The sequence below is a fragment of the Haplochromis burtoni genome, unplaced genomic scaffold (genome assembly GCF_018398535.1).
Source record: "Haplochromis burtoni strain Fernald_Lab_line unplaced genomic scaffold, NCSU_Asbu1 Contig_27, whole genome shotgun sequence".
Lineage (NCBI taxonomy): Eukaryota > Metazoa > Chordata > Actinopteri > Cichliformes > Cichlidae > Haplochromis > Haplochromis burtoni.
This window is the reverse complement of record NW_024582388.1, coordinates 3,379,761-3,407,518: the sequence shown is the minus strand read 5'-3', so window position 1 is coordinate 3,407,518 and position 27,758 is coordinate 3,379,761. Positions and strand designations below refer to the sequence as shown.

Genomic DNA, 27,758 nt, shown 5'->3' with positions numbered 1-27,758 from the left:
AATAGTTACATTTCCTGGTCAAATAAAGTTTTAAAAATGTGATTTGTGAGAGTGATTCTATGGATTTTTGACGTTTTTTGGATTTTGAAACATGATTTATTTACATTAGCTCAACCTAAATATCAAAAACTGGGTAAATAACACCAAAATAACCTGGACTGGAAACTGGCATTCCATCATTTTGATGCAAATTGTCAAAATGATGGGTAAAAGACTTTAAGTGTTCAGGAAGACTAGAAAAGTTCCAGTCCCAAAACTCCAAAAGTCCAAGAAAGACCAAACAATTCATTATTTTGAAACATGTCAATGATATTTGGAGTGTATATCAATTGAAGGAGGGGGCTCTGATTGTAGCCGTGCAAGGTGGTCTTAAAATAACTGAGAATGGATAAAATGTTTTATAGAAATTGAAATGGTAAATATGCTTGATAGTTTATTTTAAGAGAAAAGTGAGGAAGTGGTTCAGTTTCCCAGCATGCCATTCTTCAATATGAAATTAGTTCATTCATTATATGTATTTAGTGTATTTAGCGGTTCCCTTATTCAGGTTTGTTTGCACCACTGAATAAAATGAAAAAGAGGCGAAAAAACCTGTTTGAGTGAATCAATCCAAATTTTGATAATAACTTGAGAATTTCAACAGCAAACGCCTTGTAATTTATTTGTTTTGTTTCTTTATTTCCGTAGTAGAAACAAGCCTCGATAGCCTCTGCCAGAAAAACTTTAGTATCAAACATTCATTTCCTGCCTGGTGAGTTTGATGCTCTAGTTTGATATTATTCTACATCAGTTTACAGTGAAAATGTGTTTATGTAAACAAAAATCAGACAGCGGGTGAAATTTTCTCACTTTTTCTTATGTATTATTTCTCTTGGTGTCACAGGTTTAAAATTCAGTCTGATGGTAGGATACTTTGTGTCTTTTAAGTGTGTCATGCATTCATGTCAAGAATAAATTAAGGTAAATCTCAAAAACAGTGGACTTTTATAGTGCAGATGTATTTTAGCAAAATCTCTGTCCATGTTTAAAAGCTTTCAACATGTTTAAAACAAGCCAAATGTAATAATTCTAAGGAATTCTCACCTCATCTCAACTCTGTGAGTGTAATTTTTTTTCACTCACTCTTGTCAGACTTTTCACACTTTCATCATGGGCATAGATATGAGTAACCACCAGCAGCATGATGATTTAGTGTTTCCTCACACCACAACGCACTTACATCTAAACTCACGCAGGGCTCAAGTGTTGAGTGTATCCTGCTTCTGCCGGTTTTTTCTGGTCCACTTATTCCCACTACTTGATGATACTGCCTATCATGACCTATAGGACATGCTTGCAAAATAATGTCTAAAGAGTTTTATTTTTAAGATTAAACTCTAAAAGTTGAACTTTTATTTGGGTAAGTAATTTTAAAATAAACTTGAGTGGAAAATAGCTCTACAGACCAAAATAAAAACAGATCATTTTGATTTGAATGTAAACGTGTGCAGTGCTTTGTGTCGTCAGTAAAAGTGGAAAAGTGCCGTCCAAACAATTAAGTACTTGGAAATTTGTGTATAATATTTTTAGTTTGTAGTTTTAGTTGAACTAAAAGTGTAAATTAGAAAAAAAGTAAAACAAGGAAGTAATTTAGTTTCTCAGAACCATCTGTCACCCTTCAAGATGAACTCGGTGTGCTCATCCTATACAGTAAACATTTAGTGAAAGATGTGATGGTCCTTTTATTGAAGTTCATTGTCTTTCATTTACAAAATAAACTGAGGGTTTCTTTTTATTAAACATTTTAAATAAACCTCAATTTCAATTCAATTTTATTTATACACCGTCAAATCACACCAATAGTCATGTAATAATATACTTTATTGATCCCTGTGGGGAAATCACTTTTGTTTTTCTTCGCATTTGACCCATTCACTCAGTGAAGCAGTGGGCAGCCACTAAGCAGGCCCCCGGGGAGCGGTGTGCAGGGACGGTACCTTGCTCAGGGGTACCTCAGGGTAGCCGTTCAGTGGATTCGAACCACTGACCTTCTGATCATGGGGCGACCGCCCCCCTATGAGCAAGCACTTTGGCGACAGTGGGAACGAAAAACTCCCTTTTACCAGGAGGGAACTGCAGTCATCTGCCATGACTGGCTTGGGTGAGGAGAGGAAGGCAGGATGAAAGAGATGCTGTGGAAGAGATCCAGAGATAGTAATAAATAATGATTAAATACAGAGAGGTCTATAAACACATTGTGACTGGAAATAGTGATTGAAGGAGAACTACTTCCCCCAGCAGCCTACACCTACTGCAGTATAACTAAGAGAGAATTCGGGGTCACCTGATCCAGCCCTAACTACATGCTTTATCAAAAAGGAAACTTTTAAGCCTAATACTAAAAGTAGAGATAGTGTCTGTCTCCCAAATCTAAACGGAATCTGGTTCCACAGAAGAGGGGCCTGAAAGCTGAAGGCTCTGCCTCCCATTCTACTTTTGAATACTCCAGGAACAACAAGTAGGCCCACAGTTTGAAAGCAAAATGCTCTAATGGAGTGATATGGCACTATGAGGTCATTAAGATAAGATGGGACCTGATTATTCAAGACCTTGTATGATTTTATGTGATGTACGTGATTCTGTGAAAATGTGTCTGTCTGGGACCAGCAGCCCCCTTAAAAGAAAGTATTATATAAAAAAATAAGAAGATTATCGACATTCACTGGATAACTTGATAATAGACCTGTGGCAGTCTCACCAACCCTTAGCTCAACCCCAACGTCAGCCAAGAAAACTAGTGAAGACTCAGCCTCCAGTAAACTGGGAGAAATAATTATTTGGGCCTCTGATGAATTTGTAAGTTTTCTCACTTACAACAAAATGAACGAAACGAAATATCAACCATGGTGGTGGAGTGGTTGGGATTGGTTCCTGAGTGGAGTGGTTCCTGTGTCGACAGAGCACAGGAACTTTATCAATCCCAGAGAGACACTGAGTTATAAAAGCAGCATAAAAAAAAAGACAGCAAATCTGATGTATAACAGAAATCATGTTGCCAAAATCATTTTACTGATCATTTTTGGTAAATTTCACTTTGAAAATTCACTTCGCTTTGCTTTTTAGGAAAGTTACGGTAAAATTATTCTAGCTTTCACCACACGAGGGCAACACATCCACGGGAATCATTCCTTCTGTGTCTTCTCCTCCCTTATACTTGACACTCAGCAGCTCCTCCTGTCTTTTGCACTCATCCATCATACTGCAGTGTTGCTTTAAACAATTTATTAGCCATTCAACTTTACAGTTTCACAGCCCTTTAAATCTTTCCATTTATAGCAGTGTCCTATCTCTGAACTGCTGGAAATGTACAGCACTGCTTACACATAGATTTTTAGGATTCAGTGTTTATAAGAGAGGACTTTTGTCATCTATGCAAAAAAAATAAAAAATCATTCAGAACATACACATGCAGACTGATTAATTACAATAAATGCTTATCCTCTAAGTGACAATGGACAATGCACATTTAGTTTTTTTATTTTATATCTTTATCAAAGTCTTAATCGATCTATCTTGATAACAGAAAGAAAAATAAAGCTGTTTAAAATAAATACCTGTAAACTCGCCTGAAGTGAAAATTATATAGGGGCGGAATGAGAGAGAGCAGACTAAATATATACTTTTTGTTGTTTTCCACACGACAAACAAGAAGAAAAGACTTTCCCCACCCCTCACCTCTTTTCTTGGATTATTTACTGCATGAAAAACACAAACCGTTGCATTAATTTCAGTGACACCGCTGTGTGAACGCAGTCCTGACAGCTCTGGCACTGGATTGACCCAGATACATGCAAATGCACATTGCAAGGAGATTACTATGTAATAAAAACATGTGGTATTTTCATTGTATTGTAAAGCTAGAGGAAGTCATTATAAAAAGGTGCAAAACTCTGTGTTGTTTTGTGGCCAAATGGGGGTTTCAAAAGGCAGGTTTATCTTACACTTTAAAACCCCCTGTACAACCTCAGGTGTATCGAGTAAGTTATAAAGGCATTCCTTTGTGTTTAGAAACTCAGTTGCAGTCAAATATAAGCATCTTTTGTCCAACTTGATATATATTTCCCCTAAAAACAGTGCTCTCTAGTGGCTCTAATAACTGTGGAGGAGCTCAGGGTCGTTTGATGGGTGGACGTGACCCTGAGAGAGTCCAAGATTTATTTAAGATGTTAAATAGAATATCTATCACTGTTATCTAGGGTGGTCACGATGTCAAATTGAAATTTCCCCTTGTGGGACTAATAAAGGTATATCAAATCAAATCAAATTTTTATTCTTGTCAAAAAGGGGTCACAACATTTGTTAAAAAAGCAACCTAAAACTAAACTGGATAAACAGCTGATAAATATATTATAATATGGATTGAAGCTCATCCTGTGAATCCTGTTATCCTATGCGATTTTGTGCCATGATATTGATGTTTCATTTTTAAATAAGATTATCATCAGTACTCGGTTATAATAGCGCCACTGATTCTAATTATGGGTGCTCCAAACAGGCCGTTTGTTTCATTAGGAGGAAATATTTAGCAACAATTAAGCCCTATGCAAGACCTTTTGGAAAATACTCGTTTCAACAGCTGGAGCAACTGGCTTCACATACTTCTGCTTTTGGAAAGGTACAGGAGGACTTTAAATATTAATCACACTGTCTGAAGCATGCTTTCACTCGTAGTTTGGACATTTTCTTGTCTCTTAGGAAAGCAGGAAACTAAATGGTTGATTAGAAAATTTCAACCACCATGAGGTCACCAATCAAACCTCTATGGGTTTTTTTCTTTACCACAGAGAAAACAATTTCCCTGATTATAACCCAATGGAGTCAGTGGGATTTTTTTCACCGTGGTTGTGTAAAGGTTTATCAAGTCTGAGGCTTGTAGGGCCTCAGAAATTCTTGTGCCTGCCTTGCTGGTCGCACTTTTTCCTCTCCCCAACCACACTGCAACATCTTGAAATCAGTCCAGCATCCAAGGCCTGCCCACACAACCCCAAGAGGATGACATAGAGAGTGAAACAGGCCCCCAGCTACACACCAGTATAACATACTCCTAATGATTGTGAGAACGAGAGGAGGCCGAGGAAGGAGGACAGAAGAGACAGAGTGGAGGGGAGGGGGCACTGAGAGCTGAACTGAGGCGGAGAGAGCCAGAGAGAGAGTGTTTATTTAAGTTTTTCGTCTCCTGACTCAGACAGAGAGCAGACTACAGAGGATAATGAGAAACAGACCTTTGGTGGAGAGGAAGAGGAGGGAGGCAAGACTCAGGAGAAGGAGGGACAAGGAGGATTCAGTGGGGAGAAGAGGGGAGAAAGAGCTGGGAGGGAAAGGGAAAAAAATGCAAGAGAAGAAAAGGGGAGGGGTGACAGCCAAAAAAGGGGGGCTGTTGTGTTCATTGCCACAGGAAATAGGCCCTCTTATGTTCACTAACTGACAGTTAACATCACAGCCCTGGTGGCCGTGCAGGCGGCCTATGGCAGGTTTCAGAGATAATGAACTTCTTGCCATGTGTCCTGCTCATGATTGGAATAATAATCATATTGTTTTGGGCTTAACTATGCGAAAATCTAATTGATGATAAGGATGATGAGGACATGACGTTGATTTTATAAGGAAAAGCTAAATGAGATGATGTAAATGATGCAAAATGAGACAAGAAAAGAGAAATTTGCATGGGATTGTTATAATAAGTGAATGTTAAGTGAACGACTTCAAGAGAAACCTTCAGAGTGAGCGAGGCAGGGGGAGAGGAGGGGGGCAGGAGGTTGGGCAGAGGGGATTCATGACTGACAGACATGAGGTCCTATGGGGAATGAGTAACGGACCAACTGGAGCTGGGAAACCCACCCAAAGGCAATTAAGGGTAAAGGACGACAAAAATATTTGATAAACTTTTTTCCCTCCTCCCAGTCTCTTGAAGAACTAGAAGAAGAAGCTACAGGGATGACGATGGAGCTAGAATGAAAGAGCCGACGGTATTTTGGAAATATGATTCGGAGAAGACTGTAAATTATCCGGAGCGAAAATTTGATTTGGATATCAAGACATCAAGTCTGGAAAAACTTGCAAACAAGGAGGCAAGAAGCAGAATTTTTCGCGTAGAAAGTTTCTGAAGCAAAACTTTCCTACATATCCCAGATGAGGAATATTAGCACAATGACACGCACTTAGGAGAAGAGTTTGGGGAATAAAGTTCCTTTGAATTCTTTTTAAAGGCGCACCAAGGGACGTTAAAATCGCCTGACGCAGGGAGACAAGATTGTATCAGTATATCTGTATCCTGTCCTTGCTGCCGGAGGGCGATGGGGGCCGCGCCGGGCTCGGGCTGGGAGGAGGGAGAGTTCGAGTTCAAGTTGGTTTTTGAGGAGGATCCGCCGTCGCGGCAGAGCCAGGGTCCATCCCCGGTGCGCTCTACCGAGCCGGAGAGCTCCGCTGCCGGGGAGGAAAGTGAAGGCGCCCTGCTGCAACTCGACTCCTCCAGCAGCAGCAGCCTGGGTTAGAGTCACTTCCTGAATAGCTGAATGTGTTAAAAGCAAAGGGACATACTGGATAAAGGGGGTCTGAGCGGCCTGACGGGGTGGCTTCTATAACTCATGGGAACTTCTGTGCGCGTGCGTGCCGTTGCGTGTCGTCTGATGGGGCTTTCATCTGCATGCCTGTGCTTATGTGATGTGTATGTTTGAACGTACGTCCGATGCTTGCGTGAGAACGAGTATATTTTTACTGTGTGTTTGTTTTCTGTGTGGTATGCATCTGCGTGCATATCTTTGCGCATTGTGAGCTTGTGCATGCGTGCGTGCAGCTCCAGACTCAATGTGTTTCTAATCAGCTGTGCGTGTGAGTAGAGTTAACAGCTGCCATCTGGGAAGGAACCTCAACCTCTGTGTACTGAACACACACACACACACACACACACACACACACACACACACACACACACACACACACACACACACACACACACACACACCTCCCTCCCGTCTTCATCCGAGCTCCACCAATACATACACATACCTCACATCCTCACATCTTCTCACTCATTTGTTTCCCGCCCACACTGGCATACATTTGTATTACCACACCCAAGGTATGAACATTAACTACAGGAGAAAAAGGAGAGGGCAAGTCTTCACGTTTTTCTTCACTTTTTTTTTTTTTAATGTTTCAGAGTATGTAGGTTTTATTTATTTGGGTATAAATCTCCATGGATATGCCCATAAAATGTGTTAAAGTTGGTCTTTTCAAAACGAAGCAATGCAGAAGTTAAATATGAATCCAGTATCTATCAAGGTAAACAGATTGCCAATTTAGCTGCAACAAGATTGTTGTGGTGGTAAAGTTTGTTCACCAATGAGTTGAATAATTTAACTGTCAAAGACTTTTAAAAAAATACATTATTGCAAAAATACTTATACTTTAGGTGAATCAGTCTATTATGCTGCTCCAGATCTGTTTTGTGACCTATTGTTTTTACCCCGAACCTCATGCCGGAAACCATCTCATTTAAGATCGAAGTTTGTTAAAGAGCTGGACTCTCGAACTGAGATTCTCTGAAGTATATTAGATCTGTTAGACTGGTATCTCCAAAAGAAACTGATCCAATGATAATTTAAATTATGTTTTTTTTTTTAAAGATTAAGAAGAGAACACGAAGAGATAAATTCCCCATTAAATTGAGGCAAAAAAAAAAAAAGACAAACAGTTTAAGCTTAAGAAGAAATCAATCTGAGTGGCACAAATGTATGTCTTTTTTCCATTTCCTTTGAACCTTATAAGGCTTATATATATACATGTATACATACATATATATATGCCATACAAGGGGGCACACAGCAGTATTATGCCATTTTTGCTTTTCTCTTCTCTCAATGTCTCATGACCCCTCTCATGTATTTTTCCACCACTTGTGAGGCCCCACAGACCCCCAGGTTGAGGTAAACATTGCTTTTTTGAGGTTCAGCTCAGGACATGGAAACAAACATGAAAGTATATTAGATCAGTGAGTCTTTTTTTTTTCCCTGTTCGATAAGTGTTAGTTAAATTCTAGTGCCTCATAAACTCCTGCTGGTCTACATATAAACCGCTAAATCACTGATTCATGTGAAAAATCCGCCAGCAGAAGAGTTGCCTCAGTACTGCAGCTTTAATCACTTGGAAATACTTTTGTTGCCAGGAAACATTTGAAGAGATTTTTTTTTTCACCCAGCTTCTTAATTCGTTGGCAGTTGCTGTTGTGTGTCCGCATTGCCCAAAAATTGCCCGCATGGCCCGCCGCCACTACGGAGCGGCAGCGAGCCTCGTTCATTAGAGAGTAACTACTGTTTGACTCCATGTGAAGCCAGACCACACCACACTGGGAAAATGTTGTGGCAAGGGATGTGGCCTTAAGGAGTCAGTTTGGTGGCTTATGGGCAAAATACAAAGGAGTCATGTTGAGATTATACAATGAAAAAAGTCTCTATATAAATGTCAAGGTCAGCGGTGGATTTGGGTGTGTGGTTCTTCATGCTGTGAAATGAATCAGTGGGCCAAAAGTAAACTTCATGATTTAGTTAGAATTCCCATTTCACCCTTTATTGCGCAATTTGTAACTATAATACATGGAAAAATGTACGAAATAGTTTAAAAGTAGAGCTGAAAGTTTTGGAGGGATTTTGATAAATTGTTGCCATACGACAGAGTGATTATGGATAAAACCAAATCCCACTTTAAGGCAAGATTATCACAGTCTTTTTGGCCCACATTTAGATTCATCTGGACACCTACATTGTTGTTTTTGAACTGAATGTGGAAGCTGGCAGCATTTACCATTCCAAGTTTGGTCCCCTGTTTCCTGTTGCTTTTATTAACAAAATAATAAAGACTAAGACTAAAAAATAGCATGAAGAATTTTAAAATGAAAACCAACTGGTGTCCAAGAGTCACAAAGAAAACATGGCTAATACCAAACTCATGTCTGCCTTTTAAATGTGAAGCTATAGTTAGCTGCTAATAAGCCTAGCTAGCATAAAGATTTAACAACAGCTTCAGAGATAATAATACATTGATTTTTATGCTTCTGACTAGGTGTTTCCAGTCTTTATGCTATAAAATTAAGCTAGTTGTCTCCAAATAGTGTACCAAGGAATACGAGTGTGCAGTGAGGAACAGTGTAGATATGCCTTGGGATTCACCTCAGTGAATGGTCACATTATGATGGTGCAGCAGTTTGAGTGTCAGAGTGATCCTGGAGGTTATGTTGTTGGGGGCATTTCCTCCAGGTTGGGTCTCCCAAGACAAACTGGTCTGTGACTGAGACTTGGCTCATTCCAAAAAAGCTCTGAATGTGACACATGGTCAGCATTTTTTCCTGTTTTTTGTGGACTGTATAAAACTGTCTGATAAGGTGCCGGAGACAAATTATATCCTAGGATTAAACAGCAATGCTTTTAGTGTGATGGTAAAAACTGTGGGCAGATGTTCACATTGGTTCTTCCATGTAGAGTGGAAGTCCGGTCTGACAGAGCTATAAATATTGATTTGACTGAAGTTCACCTATACACACAAACTACTTTTTCTTTTAAATATAAGCAACACATTTAAGGCATATACATTTGTCTACATGTAAATTCTGTTTCATTAATTTCATGGACTCTTACATGTCTGGATTATGACATTTGTCACCTTCCTAACCCCAGTGTCTGCATTATAACCCTGTGATGTGACACGAGTCTGGCTCAGGTTGCTCAGTACCACAAGAGACAGAGTTCAAAGCACGAGGTCAGATGTTAGAGGTGTACTCGTGGAGTATGTGTTTCTCGAATTGCTTGCTTTTCGTTTGATTGAGATTTAAGAGGGGCATCCAGCAAACAGCGACTTTCCCAACTCCTAATTTAATTTTTTAAGCAAGGAAATGTATGGTGTGATGCTAGTGGAGCTTTTTACTAAGAACACAAATACCGCTGTAATGCTATGTTCCTTCAGGCGATGTAATCAGAAGAAATTTTAAATGACAGATGTAATAGAGGCTTCCAAATACCACTATTTGCCTTAAGATTTTGGCTGGCTATCAAGTACACCTTGTACACAAAATGTTTTAAAATCACTCAATAATGTTAAGCAGCTGTTTGCCTCAGATTTTCTAAAAATGTCAAACGACTTAATCCTCTGTCAGTGCAGCTAGTTGTTTCTTATCTATTTGCTAAGCTAAGTTACTAAACTGTTTGGAGTAGTTTTGCATTTTCCGAAAATTACTTCTATTTCCTAATTTATATTAAAAGTGACAAAAATGCTGCACTTGCTTTTAAGACATTATTGCGGTAAAATTCCAGCATGTGCATTTTCCATATGGTAGCAATTACAGTAAAATGAAGGGAAACTGATGTGTAAAGCATGATAGAAGCACACTGATGATAAAAAATGAATCCTTACTCACCACAAATTGTGTTTACAATATTTTGATTTTCATCTAATGAGTCTCTCTCACGCCAGAGGTACAAGAGCAGGGCAGTTGCAGAGCTAGCTATTATTGTGTGGTTAAGGGGATGAAAAGCAGATGAATAATTATTTATTGTCATGTGGATGAAAAGGTGTAAAGTGAACAGAACAAAGTGCTGTTCTTTGGGAGCATGGGATTATAGTCAGTTTAAGCAAGCAGGCAACTTGCCAACAGAAAAAGATTTTCTAATTCATATAATTTGTGGGTGTGCCCTTCATGTGTCCGGACATTCATCCCAACCTTTATGTATTTTCAGTTCCAGACAAAAACCTGGCTGCCTCTCACGCAGGTCACTCAATCGACATCCCCAGCCCGACACCTGCGTCCAGTCAGCGGGCAGGGATGCATTCCCCACCTCCACGAAGGGATCACTTCAATAAGTTCAGCGGGACCTATGAGAGCCTGCCGGCACGCTCTGTACAGGTGAGACAGCTTATGTCTAAGTATTTCATATAATCTGCAGTTTCAACCTCAACTGAACAAATGACCGTAGAAAGAATCAGCTGCAGCAGCTGCAGCAGCCGTCTGATTGGTTGACCTTAAGTTTGTTCCAAGCGCATATTCAACTTTTGTAGACACGCCATCGATTGCATGTAAGTCAGTCCAAGAAGAAGGAGGCTTCCTCAGCAGATTTCTCTTTGGTTTCCTTCCATTTTCCCTTAAGATTAAGAGGTTTTCCTTACTTGGAGAGTTTTTTCTGTATCCAAACCAAGGGCCGAAAGACTTAGGGTATATAAGTTAAAGTTTTTTGAGACAAAGCAAACAGACTTTTAAACACTCACACATTTAGTTGAGGAAATATTATGCATTTCTTTACTATGACTTAAGCATTTTGCAGGGCAGCTGCTGAAATATGTTGTAATACTGTCTCAGAATATAACAAGGTGAGAGTACATGTACAGTTTTCACTGAATTCTGTGGTTTACTGGGTAAAAAAGATTGGTCTTTTGTACCTGAAGGACCCAAATTCTGGACTTGCAGACAACACAAGGTAAATGAAAAATAATCCTTGATTAGGTTGAAAGTCCTTTACAAAAGTTGAAAATTCCACAGCTGCACAATACATGAGGGAATAAACACAGAGAGGAAAACAGACTATTAAAATAAAACAGGAAGTAACTGCACAGCGAATCACGTGAAAAAGAAGAAGACTTGACAACGAGAGGGTGGAGAAGCAAGCATGTTCCTCAAAACATAAAAACATCCCACAAATAAAACACATAACCCAAACTGTATTATATTAACTAAAACTCAAAATTATAAAAACCACAGGACGTGACAAACAAGAGGTTTTAAACACAGCCAGACACCCAGCCTACTTTCTCCTACAGGCCTGGAGTCATTTTGAAAAAGTCTGAAGGCAGCTAAATTTCACTGTGGCAGATTTTATATATTAGGTTTCAAATTAAGCTAAAGAGGCTTTCAGGGAGCACATCCTTAAAAGGGGTCAGTGCCAAGAAAAGGATCCAAATCCACACATAAAAAAAGCTTGTTTTCTCATAGTTTATCTCACCACGATGTTAAATGAAACTCTTAGTACATACAAACAAAACGTAGTGATCACTGCCTCAGTGCTCTCTAAATAGAGAAGGGAATAAATAACGTCTGTTTGCCTTGACGTTAACAGAGTAGTTAAAGTCCCCTTTAACTACTTGGTGGAGACCACAAGAATGAACACTTTCTAATATTTTTTCTTTGCTTTTTATACATTATTATTATTATTATTATTATTATTAACTCCTCCAGTTCTGATAAGACTTGGTAAGGATGTAGAGTGGGGTCATGTCAAAAATCCATTAAAATTTGGTCTGCATCCATCAAGGTCTTCAAGGTCAACTTCATTATTTATTAGTTGAAAATTGTCAAAAAGGCTCATAACTTACAAAAATATGATTCTATGCCGTGTTTGTAGAAAGTACCATAGACAATCTTAAAATATCATGTTGCATTTGACCTTTGACCTCTCCTTAAAGGTCAAAAGATTGATCTGAAGGTCAAAGTAATAACAATGGTTTAAAGAGCTATTTAAAATTGTGCTTCTTACTGCCAGTTTTCTTACTGAGATTTGAATTGTTAATTAGATATATTTTTTTGTGTGTGTGACAATGTTTGTGACGAGCCTCTTATCTTTTTTCCAGGTTTCTGAATCTCGTGTGGTCGAGTGCCCCAGCATCCAGATAACCACCATCTCGCCTGATGATGACACAACACCCACCATTTCCAGTTACTGGGACATGGGCAACAGCGGCGGTTGGGACAGAGAGCGCCTTTACCTGCCTCTACTGGATCCTTTTACTTATCGTGACAGATGCCCCAGCTCCCTCAGCCCCAGCCCCGCCTCTAGCCCCTCCTCTCGAGGCTGGCTCAGTCCCGCTTCCAGCTGCGACTCTCTGCTGGTGGAGGAGGAGGAGCTGAACGAAGGCAGCATCAATTTTGGGCACTCATCATCCTCAAGGCCCACCTCACCTAGTGGGAAGAAGCGTAGAAACTCCCCGCTGGTGTCTCCCTGTACTTCGCGCAGAGGGAGTTACTCAGAGGAACTGCAGGGGTGCAACCTGGAGGGTGGAGAGTCCACCCCTCACTCTCAAGCTCCGCCCAGCAGCTGTGAGCTCAGCATTCCTCAGAAAACCAGGAAAACATCATTGGAGCAGGTAAAGTGCTGTGTGTGATCTATTGCCTTTACTTAGGTGCCACCCTGCCAAACCTGGAGTAGGCCTCTCAAAGCAGCAGTATAAAATTCTGTTTTCTAACTCGGCTCCTACTCTTAGACCTCAAGCTGCCATCCCTGTCTAGTTTGTTTGTTTGTTTTTAAACTAAAACAGAAATTACAAGAGAGGGTTCAATCTAACTGTCAAGCCAAGGACACTGCACAGTCACACAGTAAAAAAACTTGTGGAACTCAAGGTAGCCAAGCCATAATGAATGTCCAGCTTCATGATTTATTTGAGTCTATATGTGACCATCATATATCAAATGAACACCAAGCTGTACTGAAGAAGACTTGAAACCAGTGACTGACCCATTAAACTTATCAGGAAAATGTTCAGTGAGGCAGAAAATCGAGTGAAAACTCAGTGATTTCCTCATTGACTTCTATGTAATGGCGCTCGCAATGAGAGGAGTCGCCCCCTGCTGGCTATCACAAAGAATGCAGGTTCAAAGGACCTTTATTTCAGAGCCATCTATACAGTGTATGCTCATTTTATGTTGCTTTTACTATGCTTCTGTCTAGCATCGACACTAAATATGCATTTTAGCAAATACAAAAACTGAAGCAGTTTAAGTCTTAAAACAGTTTTCAAGAAAGCTAAAAGCTGCAACTTTTGAATGATACAGACACCTACGTTTTAGTTCCTGATTGGATGTTTAATTTGCAAAGATTAAACTCTGTTATGTTTTGAGATTTCATTTTTATCGTATGGGTATTTCTTTCCCAATACCTTGGCTTCCTCTGGTGATGGATAATGCTATGTTGCTGTATTTACTGTGCAAAAACTCCCAGTCTGTGTGTTCTGGTGCTGTGGCTGCTTTATACTTGTGTTATTACTGAACCCTGATGTATTCATCAGAGTGTGAGAGTGTGTGTATGCTCAGAAACCATGTAAAGGCATGGAATGTGTGTATGGCTGGGTGAAAAAAAGCTCTCTGGATGCTCAGTTAGAACAGAAAAGTGCTATATCTATATCTAAGTATCAGTCCATTTACTTTCAGCAATAGTTCCACATGATTGCCGGTCCAAACAGTTTTGCCATTACTATACTTCCTCTGTAATCTTTTGTAGAGATAAGCAGGCCCCTCTGTGTAGACGGCCTGCCTATAATCCACGTGCTTGGACATTATTGCATAAATGTTGCTAATATTGCATTAGTGTATTAGTGTAGATACCTCCAAAAGCTGACCATGATGTAATTTTCAGGCTGCATTGGCATGTTTTCTTACTCCTTTATTTTGTGATCTGTTCCTTGCCATAGTTTTGTTGACTTTGCTTTAGAGTACATTAGGGTTCCCTTACACAGAAATAAGGAAAACAACATTTACTTCTTTCTCTAAATCTATAAAACTTTGGTTTTTGGATAATCAAACATGTTGTCATGATTTGAGTAGTGTCAAAGAAAGTCTTTGATTCTAATGTGTAAGGATTTTTAACATTTGATTTTTAATATGTTATATGGGCATTGTAAAGATGCCTGGGTCGTTGACCCAGGGTTTTTGAGTTTATTTTTTATTATTTCTAGTCTTTGGTTTCTTTGAGTTCTGTCTTATGGTTTATGTCTCTGTCTTCTCTAGTTGCTCTCTCCCCTGTCAGCTGTATCCCCTTGTCTAGTTCGCGTCTCTGTGTATCCTTAGTTGCTATATCCCCGTGTCCAGTCAGTGTCTGTGTCTGCCCTGGTCCCACGTCTCTGTTCCCTCTGTTGTAGTACCTGCATGTGAGTCTGTGTCTTTTGTTCAGTCTGTGTTATGGGTTTCCTGTTTTACTTTGAAAGTCCATGTCTGATGTTAATGTGTCTGGTTTTGCTTCCCCTTGTCTCGTTAGGCCTGATTTGCCCCAGCTGTGTTTCCCTCCTGTTACCCATTCCCTGATTGCTCCCTCTGGTCGTGTCCAAATTCATGGGCTGCATCCTCCTGAGGCCGCATTTGTAGACCGATTACGTCACAGCGACGCGCCGAAGGCTGTCCAAATTCGTAGACTCCTCCGAATGCAGCCGACAAATGCGTCCTCCTTTTCCCCGAATTTGAAGGATGGGTCGGGTGTGTCCTTCGTGGCCTACCATATCCCAGAATTCATAGCGCGGCCCAGCCAAACTCCAGTTTCCAACAATGGCGGCCGCTACTAAGTTTTAAAATTACTCATACTAATCTTTCTGGGTCACAAAATAAACTTTTAACATATTTTCAGGCGAGAAAGTAGTGTGTAAACATCAAATATCTGCTCGGTTTATCAAGATATCGCATATTTGCAAAAGTGCTTCGACGTTTTCGGAGGCGTCTGCTACCCACCAGCTCGATAGCTAGCCGGGAGCTCGAGGGTTACTGATGCGGCCGAGAACGGCACAACTCCCGGCACATCATTTTCAGATCACCGCGGACTTTCGCTGCTCGGGTTAAACGTAATATATAAGTCACTTAGACAACCTAAAAATGTTATTGTTGGGCTTTTTTCAGTGTTTTGTTTGTTCGTGAGTAAATCGGTTTGGCTGAGATTAAAGTTATTAGATTAGATTAGATAAAATAAAACTTTATTAATCCCCCGGGTTAGAGATGGACCGATCCGATATTACGTATCGGTATCGGTCCGATACTGACCTAAATTACTGGATCGGATATCGGAGAAAAATAAAAAATGTAATCCGATCCATTAAATATCACGAAAGCACCTCACAAAACTTGCAACACGCCGTAACTCACCTCAGAACGTTAGCACGTCGGAGCAGTATGCATCACGTGATAGAGCGGCTGTGGCATGCGGGACCTGTCGGTGGTCTGGATAGCATTTGGAGCTTCGCTAGCAACCCGGCATTTCATCTCCGACAAAGTTATCCCCGAGAGAAGTAAAGCAAGTGTGTAAGTCCATCTCTGAATGTTTGTAAAGCATTCCTGCGTTAAGCTTAACAAACGATATATGGAGCGACTGCCTCTTCTTGCTGCTACTTCAATCATGAAACTGCTTAATGATCAGCTGATCGGCTTTTCTGTCGCGAGTCCGTCTCTCTTGTTTGTTTTTGGCCCACTTTGCACCAGAAAGAGGAAACCAGCGGCTGAACAACAGCAGCACGTTTAAGCTTGATCAGCTGTTGTTAGAATTTATTTAATATTACTTTCTACACCAGGATCTTTTTCTACGTAGCTGACGGCTGGTAACTGTGCAGGGGCGGATCTAGCAAAGTTTAGCCAGGGGGGCCGATAGGGCATTAACAGGGAAAAGGGGGCACAAAGACATACTTTTCTTTCTTATTCTCATTTAAAATGTCTAGCTTTTAATAAATAATTATCTGACACCCAAAGTTTTAATTTGATGTAAAATGAATAGAAGTCAATTACTGTATATAGTAACTATTAAGTCTAATATACCCTAGTAAGCTATAGTACTTTTTCCTTTGGGAAGGTACCATCTGTGCAGTCTGCAATTTTGTTGAAGAAAGATGTTGAATCTATTTAATATTTCTTGAAAAATAATTGATTTCTGTGCATTTTTTTTCACACTGCATCAAATTAAGGTTGATTACGTTGATTAAGCATCATGAGGTGGAGCGTGAGGGGTGGTTCCCTATTTTTTATTTATTTATTTTTGTTGTTGCTGGGAGTTGGAACCCTATTAGTTAGGTTGCTTAATATTTAGCTAAGTACTCTTTAAAATACCAGAATAGGGAGGATGGTGTAGGTTTAAGTTTATTAGATTGATCAGTATTGCTGAACTATGAAATATTTTTTTTTGCATACAGGTATAACAGAATAGCTTTAGTGTAGTTGTTGTTTTAAACTTGAGTATGAACTTATACAAAATGCAGCAAGATATTTAAAAAACAGTTTTGTTGATTAAAAAACACTATATCGGATTCATATCGGTATCGGCAGATATCCAAATTTATGATATCGGTATCGGTATCGGACATAAAAAAGTGGTATCGTGCCATCTCTACCCCGGGTGGGTTCCTCCTTGGTTTTTACACAGCTGACTAAACGTCAAACAGAAAACTGATTAAACAGAAGTATGAGACAGTCGAGAATTTACGCCAGTGTCCTGTTATATTTTAGATAGCAAGAAGCAGACGGCTGAGTTTATTAAACTCCACCGAGACAGCGGTGACGCTAATCAGAAGGCTAGACCGTCCAATTTCACGGCCGTTTACTTCCCGCCTACCCGACCTTCTGAGGACCCGGCCCACGTAGACCGCGAAGGCCGGGTCCTCAGGAGGATGCAGCCCATGAATTTGGACACGACCCCTGTGTATTTGAGCCCTGTGTTTCTTTGTGTCTGTGTTGCGATCTACCGTTTACCTAGCTGTGTCCTGTCAGTCCTCCGGTGTAAGTTTAGTTTGATTTTTTCCAGTTATGTTATATTTGAGTTTAACATTAAAGCTGTTTTGAGTTCACATCTGGCTCTGGAGTCTGCACCTTGGGTCCTATTCCTGTCTGCACACAGCCCACACATAACAGGCATGTGTTTATTTTTAGATATGTTTCTCTCTTTTGGCTAGCCTCACATGCCTGTGTATGTGCGCTTTTGTTGGTTAATTTAATATGTTATCAATAGGCAGGGACTACAGAAGAAAATTAGCTCGTGCGGCTAAATCTGGCACATTCACATGATGAATTGTTTAAATAAACAAAAACATAAACATACAGAGAAGACTGAAATATAAAAGAAACATAATAGAAATAGCAAAGCAAAAACAAGTCTGTGGAGAACTAAAGAGGTGAGATTTTTGTGTTGCAGTTATCTCCCAGGGAGGTGGACCAGGAGCAGGCTCTGGGCCACAGCTCTCCCTGCCCACTGCCAGAGACCCAGCAGACCAGGAGAGAGCCCCCATCTGTGGGCATGGACTACCTCTCTGTTCCCCCTCCTCTGGCCTGGGGCAGAACCCGAGCCAGCGCCCACAGCCCTCTATTCAGGCAAGGACAGCATCACTTTTCAACATTTCAATCCTGTAAATTTACTTGCTTCTCTCCATGTGGGTCTTTCTATTCTTACTGCATCTAAAATTCTCACATCTGATTTATTTCAGGTCTAACGCCCTGCCGCCACTTGATTGGCCTCTGCCATCCCAGTTTGACCAGTATGAGCTGCGTATTGAGGTCCAGCCTCGGCCACACCACAGAGCCCACTACGAGACGGAGGGCAGCAGAGGAGCCGTCAAAGCTGCACCGACTGGACATCCTGTTGTCAAGGTGAAAACGAAATTTCTCAGGGTTTTTTTTTTTCACCTTTAACTGAGTTATATGATATCAGATCTAATTTAAGGTTAACATGTCTTTGATCATGTTCACACGACACTGGAACAAATTCTTTGGCCACTGCTGCTGGCCTCATCGCAGTTTGATTTCACACTGCGTCTCTCTCTATCTTCACAGCTGTGTGGTTACACAGAGAGGAAGCCGCTCTCTCTTCAGGTTTTCGTTGGAACAGCTGATGACCGATCAATCAGACCACATCCTTTCTATCAGATACACAGGTACTGAGCTGCAGTATTTTTCTATTTAAACACAAATGTTTTCTTCATGCCATAATGTTCAAGGAACACAAAATTCAGGGGACCCATCACGTGACTGTCGTAGCTTTAACCATTGTGCAATAAACCACCAGCTGGTTCTCGTGTTGGTCCAGAAAATGTGTTACAACAGTTGTTGTTAGTCCCTTCCCATAATCCAGAGAATATATTTTTGATTATGATATCCTATATCGAGTGAAGTGCAGATCCAAACTGAGAAAAAAAAACACACCCACACAAATTTTTGTATTTTAAACACAATATTGAGTTCAGTTCCATCTTTGAAAGTAATATAATTTAAAACTGAGTCAAGAGCCCTTAGAGATGGCGTGAGAAGTTCAGCCATCTGGGAGGGGATCAGAGTAGAGCCGCTGCTCCTCCACATCGAAAGGAGCCAGTTGAGGTGGTCTGGGCATCTGACAAGGATATATCCTGGGCACGTCCTGGGTGAGGTGATGTCCCACGGGGAGAAGGCCCTAGGGCAGATCCAGGACATGCTGGAGAGATTATGTCTCTCGGCTGGCCAGGGAATGCCTTGGTGTCCCCCCCAGTCAAGCTGGAGGAGGCTTCTCTGCTTAGGCTGCTGCCCCTGTGATCTGGCCCCGGATAAGCAGAAGAAGATGGATGGATGGATGGATAATTTAAAATTATATGTGAGAGATTCATTTATCATTCAGAAGGGAATGTAGTCAACTCTGCACACCTTAAACTGTCAGTCAATACTAAAAATATCAAAGTAAGTCTACAAGATCAAGTTGGATGAATATTTTTTTAGTGGCCAGTGAAATTTTCCAGCCATTGTATATTACAATGTTTTTTTTAAGTTAATAACATAAGTGCAAGACTTTAACTAATGCTCATTATTTTTTTAAGTCATTAGAAAAAAAGCGAGGGTGATATTAGTGATTATTGATCTCATGTGTTCACAGAACTTGAAGTGACGTGAAAAGGATTATTAATCCTCACATTTTGGAAGCAATTTCACCGTTTTTTGTTCATAAATAACTTGTGTTCTGCTGGGATTTCACTTTATTTTTCTCAGCTGGTAAATTTAAATGTATGTTCCCCTTCAGAGTGACTGGAAAGATGGTGGGCACTGCCAGTCACGAGAGTGTCCAGGTGGGGACCAAACTACTGGACATCCCCCTCAGCCCCGAGAACAACATGACTGCTCTGTAAGTCAGAAGGATGCTCACTGTTCTCGTCATGTTTGTAGAAAAAGGTGTTTTTTTTTTAACACATATGCTGGAGTTGCTTATTATATATGCTCAGGTGGGCTGCTCATGTTTGACTGCTGTGTCATACCTTTGTAACTGGTCTACTTTAAATTTTAAATAGCTCTTTCCCTAAAGTTTCAGTTTTAGTGTTGAGTGAAACTTTTCCTACTCAAAATTATGTCATGAGACAAATCTTGTGTTTCACAGCATCGACTGTGCCGGGATTTTGAAACTGAGGAACTCAGACATTGAGCTGAGGAAAGGAGAAACAGATGTTGGAAGGAAAAACACACGTGTTCGTTTGGTGTTTCGTACCCACCTCCCTATAGTGCCCCCTTCAGGACCCCCTGGACGAGTGTTGGCTCTGCAGGTTGCCTCTCTGCCCATCGAATGCTGTGAGTGGCTGCTTTATGGAGAATTCATATTATGATACAGAATCCTTTTACAAAGGAGTCACATTTGAAACATGCAGTGTCACTTGGATTTGTCAAAGGTTGAGATTTTTTACAATTCTGCAAACACAAGTGCTTTGCTTTATAAACATAATTTTATTTTGTTTTTCACTTCCAGATCTTATTTGATATATTTGATTTTATTCTACTTTTATAATGTCATGTCTTTTTAATCAACCTTATCCTGCATTACTTCTGCTCCACTACTCAAGCTCTTAACTTCACTGATTACTCTTTGTTGCTTTTTTTTTACATTTTATTTTACTTTGTATTTTATGGATGGATTGATGTTTTATTGCATTTTGCTCTGTATTATTAATGGCTTGTCCGTCATCTGTAGAGCACTTTGAGATGCACTAACCTTGATGAAAGGTAGTGTATGATTAAAGTCTGATGACTACATATGCATTTATCGTTTCTCTCCACCACAGCCCAGCGTTCGGCCCAGGAGCTGCCTGTCATCGAGTCGGTCAGCCTCACTTCCTGCTCTGTGGAAGGAGGGGAAGAGCTGCTGCTGAGCGGCACAAACTTCCTGCCAGTCTCTAGAGTCCTTTTCATGGAGAGAGGCACAGGTAAGCGTCCAGAGGAGCCTTGGCGCATTTTAATTTACAGAACTGGCAGTAAAAGTTGATTGGGAATATAATAAGACAGAAAATAATTTGAAATCAGTTTTTAATATTAGGTAAATGATACTTCAGCCCATTAGATTTAGATTAAAATAGTGCTGCAGGAATTCACAGTTAGAATTTAAAATTCTCTAACTGTTAACTTCTCCAACTAGTTAAACATGCATGGGAGAGTTAACAGACCCACTATACATACACAGAGAGGCAAGAGAGGAAATAAAATTAAATGCAAGACACTAAAGACAAGGAACTTCCAAAATAAAATGTGAGAGTCATAACTAAATGGAACAAACACTGAGGGAACAAATAAAAAATGAGTCAAGAACTGAGAAAAGCAAAATGTTCAATTAACATAAAGATCAATAAACTAAAATAAAAATACCAAACAACCTAAAACAGTTCAAAAACCACATTAAGTTATAATACACACACAAAAAATGCTAATTTTCACTATTTCATAGTGAATAGTTCTCTCATATCAAATCATAAAAACTGTCAAAATGCACATTTCCAGGTTCCCACACATAGTTGACAAGCATTTCAAATGCAGAGTGCAAAGGATTTGATGCAATGCTTGTGCAACTAGGTCTAATAAACATTGAAGATGTTGTGGGACAATAGTTTTTATTACAACAAACTATAGGCCCCTTTAAATGGTTGTCTTCACATATTTGAAGTTCATTATATGCTGATAATTTTCACATTCAGGTCTGTGTAATCCAGGTATTAGAAACTTATCTCACATGTATGTCATAATGTGGGGAGAACGTGGACTCAGAGACTCAAGAGTTTAAAAAATCAACAAATCTTTATTCAAGCTGAACATCAAAATTCAACCCAGAATACACACAAAGAAAAGATTATATGATGCTTATTTGATGATGAGTTCAGAATCAGAAGGGGGATACTAAAAGTCTAACAGACATTTTAAATGAAGCTTAATTCAGATGCTGCACTTTTATAATTGACTTGTGTTCATTATGTCAAACCTTGCTCTTGTGCTCTTTTGCATTAGATGGCAAATTACAGTGGGAGGAGGAGGCTCATGTTGACCGTGACAACAGCAATGAGGTAAATTTGTGAAATTTCAGCAGACGCATCCAACACAACTGGAGATGCTCTGATAAATGCTCTGTAATCCCCCTGTATGTCGTCTTTATGCCTTCCAGTGTCTGTTATGTGTGAGGGTCCCAGCCTACAGTGACCTATCTGTCAGTCGGCCTGTGTCGGTCAATCTTTATGTTTCTAATGGGAAGAGGAAACGGAGCAGCACTCACTGCTTTAAGTATTTACCCAGTGAGTATCTAATCCCACAAATAATTTTGAAATAAAGAGATTTATAGTTTGAAATCCAATGTAAATACAACACTTATATGTGGCAGCTGGACATGCTTTACATGAACATCAGTTATGTGTGTCAGTTATTCTCGGTTTCTTCCCTCAGTTATGTTCAAAGAAGATGATCCCCTGCTCTCTCGATCCCCTATGCTGCCTCTGGATGGCGGAAACATGTGTCCTGCAGGGGGTCCACCCAGGATAGACAGAGGCTTCCATGTGAGAGGGGACCAGATGTCTGATGAGCAAAATCTGAGCTTCCACCTACCCCCCTACCCCTCCACCTATTCCTCTCCGTGCCCACCCATAAACTACAATGAGGAGTACTGCTCTAAACCTGATGCCACGGTGGAAGAGCCCGGCGGGACCAGGCCAGCACTATCCGAGCGTCACCCCAGTTTTGAGAACCTAGAGCTGGGCTTCACCGAGCTCCTTCCCCCTCTGTACCCACGTGGTCCGCAGCCTCCCTCACCTTCACCTTCCCCATGGCTGGACTCACCCTACTTGTCCTCTTCACCCTCTCCTTCCCACTCATCCTCTCTCAGCCCTTTCCCAGCTGGAAGTCCTATCTCAACCTCCCCTCTGCCTCCCATCCCCAACTCCTCTTACCCACAGTACTCTGCTTATGCTCAGGAGGTCTGTCCCTCCCCTCCTACCAACCCAAACCCCTATCAGGATATCTGCCCAGCATCCTACTCCCACTATGAGGGCTGGGACCCCCAGGGAAGAGTGCTGGATACAGGAAATGGGGGGGAGAGGGATCCCAAGATCCAGGAGTGTCCATTGGAGTTTACCAGCTCTGCCTCTATGCACCACATTACCTTTGAAGAAGGTGAGACATAGTTTTTTCAAAAAAATGTGATATTTGAAAACTGATTTGATAAAAAAAAAAAAAGACATAAGTGGCTACAAACACAGATACAGAAATGTTGGAGGAAGAAATACAAAGAATTTTTAATATTCTGGATAGAAGAATGAATGGTATCCACTGAAGGGACTTTGCATTTTGGCTGCCACTCTCTAGGTATTTTGGGCGTTTTTTTATTTTGTTTTTCTGGCCAGAAGTGACCAGATTTGGAAGAGAATGTGGAGTCCTAAGATATCTGGTAATATCACCAAATTTGCCATGCATATCTGTTAATTATTGATAAGAAACATAAAAATAAAAACAGAAATTTCACTCCACAAAACTAGATCACAAAGTTCTTGGACAGCTGTACCACACAAACAGCACAACTACACTTAGCAGCCGTTCTAGTATCTAAATGTAGAGGTTATAAAATAACTTTTTATTTTGAAAGGGCAAACTTTTCACAGAGACAATTTGTTGTACCAGACTGTAAACACGACTTTAATGCCGTAAAGCTGGCCATTTTAAAGTGGGTATCAGCGGAAGTTGACTCACTTTTGCAGCCAGTCTCCAGTGGCCACTATAGGAACTGCAGTTTTTAGCACTTCAGTGTTCTTGTTTTTCAGCCCCGGGACTATGATTTTTAAAGGCACTTTTTAAAACAAGTATATTAAATCATGTTTATTAATGCTGAAATATTTTTCTACTCACTGGTGCATTGTCTTTGATCTACAAACACTGCTTTATGGACTGAGAATGTGATATGACATGCAACACAGGCTCTCTGATGGCCAGGATAGCTGGTGATCATGTGGTATTTGGTGTAAAGATTTGGCTACCAGGCCGATTCACAACTTTATATGGACATTACCTGCAGGGTCAGTCATAGTAAAAAAGAAAAGAGCTGTATTTTTGTCAAAATTTGAATAATCTGAATTTATGCTCTCCAAATTAGTTTGCCATTTAATTTGGCCCCAAAAATTGTCTTTTTGATGAGAAAGTGAAACCTTGTTGTAGGTAAACTGGTAGCTTGAGAAACAAAGTGGTTAATTCCAACCTACCTCTTGACTAAAATCAAAGAACCCAGAAAGACTAGTTTTCAAACAGGTAACTCCTTATTTGTAGAGTTTCTGTCTCTTCTAAAAACACCCTCTAAAGTCTCTTGCCGGGTTCTGCTAGGACCTTCTTTCTGCTTCCTGTTACAAAGTGCTTACTCTTAAGGGGTTGCTCGATTGTTTGGGTTTTCCCCAATACTGTGGGGTTTTATGATTATTGATGATTGATTTAACTGCATGGAGTTATTGATGGTGACTTGACTTGATTGAGTTGATAATTGTATAAACTATTTTTGATACATCAAAACTAAAAAATTCTGGTAACTTGAACATAAAAAAAACAACTGTCTTTTGTTTAGAAACTAATTACCAAACTATGTTTTCTTTTGTTTTTTTTGTTTTTTAATCAAATAGCATACAAGTTATAGTCAGTGACAGATATATATAGACAGATATTAGTCAATGTAATGTTTGGTAGCATCTTGTGGTTGCTGGTGTTTTTAGATGTTTACAGTCTTCACTGTAATTTGCATTATAACATTTAAAAAAAGAAACAAAGCATTAACCTTGGTGGTTAAGTTGGGGACTAGATTTTATTTTTACTTGATGCAAGATGTGGTGTGGTGTGCAGTTTTTCTAGATGTTCCAAATACGTAAAAAAAAAAAAAAATACAAATCTCTAAAAAGGGGATGTTGAAATACGATTAAAATAAAGCCAATGAATTCTGAGAATATACATACAATTGATTAGATTAGATTAGATAGATTAGATAGAACTTTATTAATCCCTCGGGTGGGTTCCTCTGGGAAATTCAATTTCCAAAAAAGCACAGCACCGACAGAAGTTACAGAGTTATACACACACACATATATATAAATACAGAGACAATATAAATAAAATATACGAAGGGGATAAATAGAATAAATAGGAATAAAATAAAAATACAAGTGAATTGCACATTTCAAGTATTGAGTCTATTGCACCGTTGACTATTTACAAAAGTATTGCACAAAAGGTATTGCACAGTGAGGTGAAGAGGCACTACAGCTTAGTTGTTCCCCCCTCCTTTGTCCTCCTGTTTCCCCTCCCTCTCCCCTCCAGAGAGGAGTTAAACAGTTTGATGGCGTGTGGGACAAAGGAGTTTTTAAGTCTGTTAGTTCTTGTCTTTGGGAGAAGCAACCTGTCACTGAACAGACTCTTCTGGTTGTTAATGGCCGTGTGCAGAGGATGCCTGGCATTGTTCATAATGTCCAGCAGTTTCTTTAATGTCCTTTTCTCTGCCACTGTCACCAGAGTGTCCAGCTTCATGCCGACCACAGAGCTAGCCTTCCTGATCAGTTTCTCCAGCCTGGATGAGTCCTTCTTTGCTGTGCTGCTCCCCCAGCACACCACAGCATAGAAAAGGACTCCAGCAACCACTGACTGGTAAAACATCCTCAGGAGCTTCCTGCAGATGTTAAAAGACCTCAGCCTCCTGAGGAAGTACAGTCGGCTTTGGGCTTTTTTATACAGGTGCTCTGTGTTGCATGACCAGTCCAGTTTATTGTCCACCCACAGCCCGAGGTACTTGTACTTGTTGACCCCCTCCACCTCCTCCCCCTCTATCTGAACCGGCAGTGGACCTGCTCTAGACCTCCCGAAGTCCACAACCAGTTCCTTAGTCTTTGAGGTGTTGAGTTGCAGGTGGTTTGTGTGACTCCATGCGACAAAGTTCCTCACCATACTTCTGTACTCCTCTTCCTGATCATCCCAGATACACCCCATGATGGCCGTGTCGTCTGCAAACTTCTGAATATGGCATAATTCAGAGTTGTAGCAGAAGTCAGAGGTGTACAGGGTGAAGAGAAGAGGGGACAGCACAGTTCCCTGTGGTGCTCCTGTGCTGCTCACCACTGTGTCAGACGTGATGTCCTTTAGCCTGACGTACTGTGGTCTGTCGGTGAGGTAGTCGGAGATCCAAGCCACCAGGCAGGGGTCCACCTCCATCCTGTTCAGTTTTTCTTGAAGCATACAGGGCCGGATGGTATTAAAGGCACTGGAAAAGTCAAGAAACAGGATCCTGCCCATGCCTGAAACTGACAGTGCAGTATAGGTTATTTTGTATTTTGCAGCAGCAAATTGCATCACGTGAATCTGTGATTTTCTTCTCCTTCCACAGTATCAGAGTTCATCGGGGAGGACATCCAGTCTTACCAGCCAAGCTCACAGATGGACAACCAGCCAAACTGAGCTGAGAAGGTCCCCCGTTTGATATTCAGCCTCATTTTAAATTCCTTATGCACTTGGTATCAAGATGTGTCGCTGCAGTTACATGTAATATTGAAAGGGGATTACCAGGACACTGTAATTATGACCACAGGTAACTGTTTTATAAAGGGAAACTAATATTTGTAACATGTTTTCAAAATAAATTATATAAGAAACTGCTTGAGTTTGAAATGTCTGCAAAACATAGACCATAATCTTTTTTCAGGGGCTGTTTTCATTGATGTTTTTCTTTTGGTCCTGAACTGGGCTTAATCCACAACTGGGGATACCAGCTGCTACTGTTTCTCAGTATATATCGGCTGGTGCAGGGCTGATATTTGACCTCTTGAAAGGATGATAAGGCAGGGACTTTTAAAACAGTTTGAAAGGTTTGTAAGAGATATAGTTTGTTAGAATACCTCAAAGTAGAGCAAGTTTGTTTCAGAATGGTGAAACATGGAGGAGTTGGTGGGTGACTCAGCAGAAGGATGCCTCAGCAGTCTTAAATCAGCAGCTGTTTGAAAGAGTACTCATAGTCCTGCAACCCTTTACAGTGTCCTTTTCTCCTCTTAAAGAACTGTGGCTAGAGGAGAGATGGATGAAAAGTCTTTAAGTCTCGCAAAACATTCAAGGTAATAAAAAGTTTTCAAACAACAAGAAGATCTTAAAGTTGCAGCAGATAGTTTGCTGACACTTTTATGGGTATATATGCTTCACTGCAACCATACATGGGCATGCTGTGAGCTTGAGACCAAAATCACTAATGGTACAGGATAGTTACAGTATAGCTGCCGTGGAGCTCTGAATGTAGCTCTACTGAAGCCATACCGCCTTCATGACACTGACTTTTCCATTTCCTCGTCCTACTTTTCTCTCTGGCTGCAGCTCAGGAAAGGTTGTTAGTTACACATGGAAAGTTCATGACAAGCAAACGTGCCAAAAATAAATAAATGGAAAGCTTGCGTTTAAAGCTGCAAATAGCATTTTAATTATAGCTGAAGAGCACAAAGGGCTGAGTTAAAGGAATCAAATCACAATCAGATAACAGGACAGTGTAGTCGTTGGTATTGATTAGTGCAGATGTAGAATTGCGTGGAAGAACTATTTCATACTGGAGTGATTATACACAGATTGGCCCACAGCATTAAAACAACCAGCACATGAGGTAAATAACACTGATCATCTTGTTACAGTGTTCGGTCCTGGGATTCGTGCGGAGGTTACTTTGACACATACCACCCATCTGAAACAACTCCCCCCC

The 27,758-nt window shown here is 40.4% G+C and overlaps 1 protein-coding gene across 1 annotated transcript; it reads left to right on the top strand.

Moving 5' to 3' along the window:
• The first annotated feature begins 5,849 nt into the window (after nt 1–5,849).
• On the top strand, nt 5,850–27,752 carry nfatc4 (nuclear factor of activated T cells 4). The gene is made up of 13 exons (XM_005918117.3): nt 5,850–6,525; nt 10,764–10,930; nt 12,646–13,158; nt 17,943–18,118; nt 18,232–18,394; nt 18,578–18,678; nt 19,788–19,889; nt 20,139–20,326; nt 20,815–20,955; nt 22,025–22,080; nt 22,179–22,305; nt 22,454–23,176; nt 26,409–27,752. Exons 1-13 carry the CDS (start codon nt 6,333–6,335, stop codon nt 26,477–26,479), a joined length of 2,721 nt encoding a protein of 906 aa, XP_005918179.1. The 5' UTR covers nt 5,850–6,332; the 3' UTR covers nt 26,480–27,752.
• The last annotated feature ends 6 nt before the right edge of the window (nt 27,753–27,758 follow it).

What these genes read in the sequence shown, in the direction of transcription:
- nfatc4 (XM_005918117.3), top strand. Translation starts at nt 6,333, where the DNA reads ATGGGGGCCGCGCCGGGCTCGGGCTGGGAGGAGGGAGAGTTCGAGTTC. An exon ending in CTCTCTGCCCATCGAATGCT is followed by an intron (nt 20,327 to 20,814) that starts GTGAGTGGCTGC and finishes TCTCCACCACAG; the next exon opens with CCCAGCGTTCGGCCCAGGAG. An exon ending in TTTCATGGAGAGAGGCACAG is followed by an intron (nt 20,956 to 22,024) that starts GTAAGCGTCCAG and finishes CTTTTGCATTAG; the next exon opens with ATGGCAAATTACAGTGGGAG.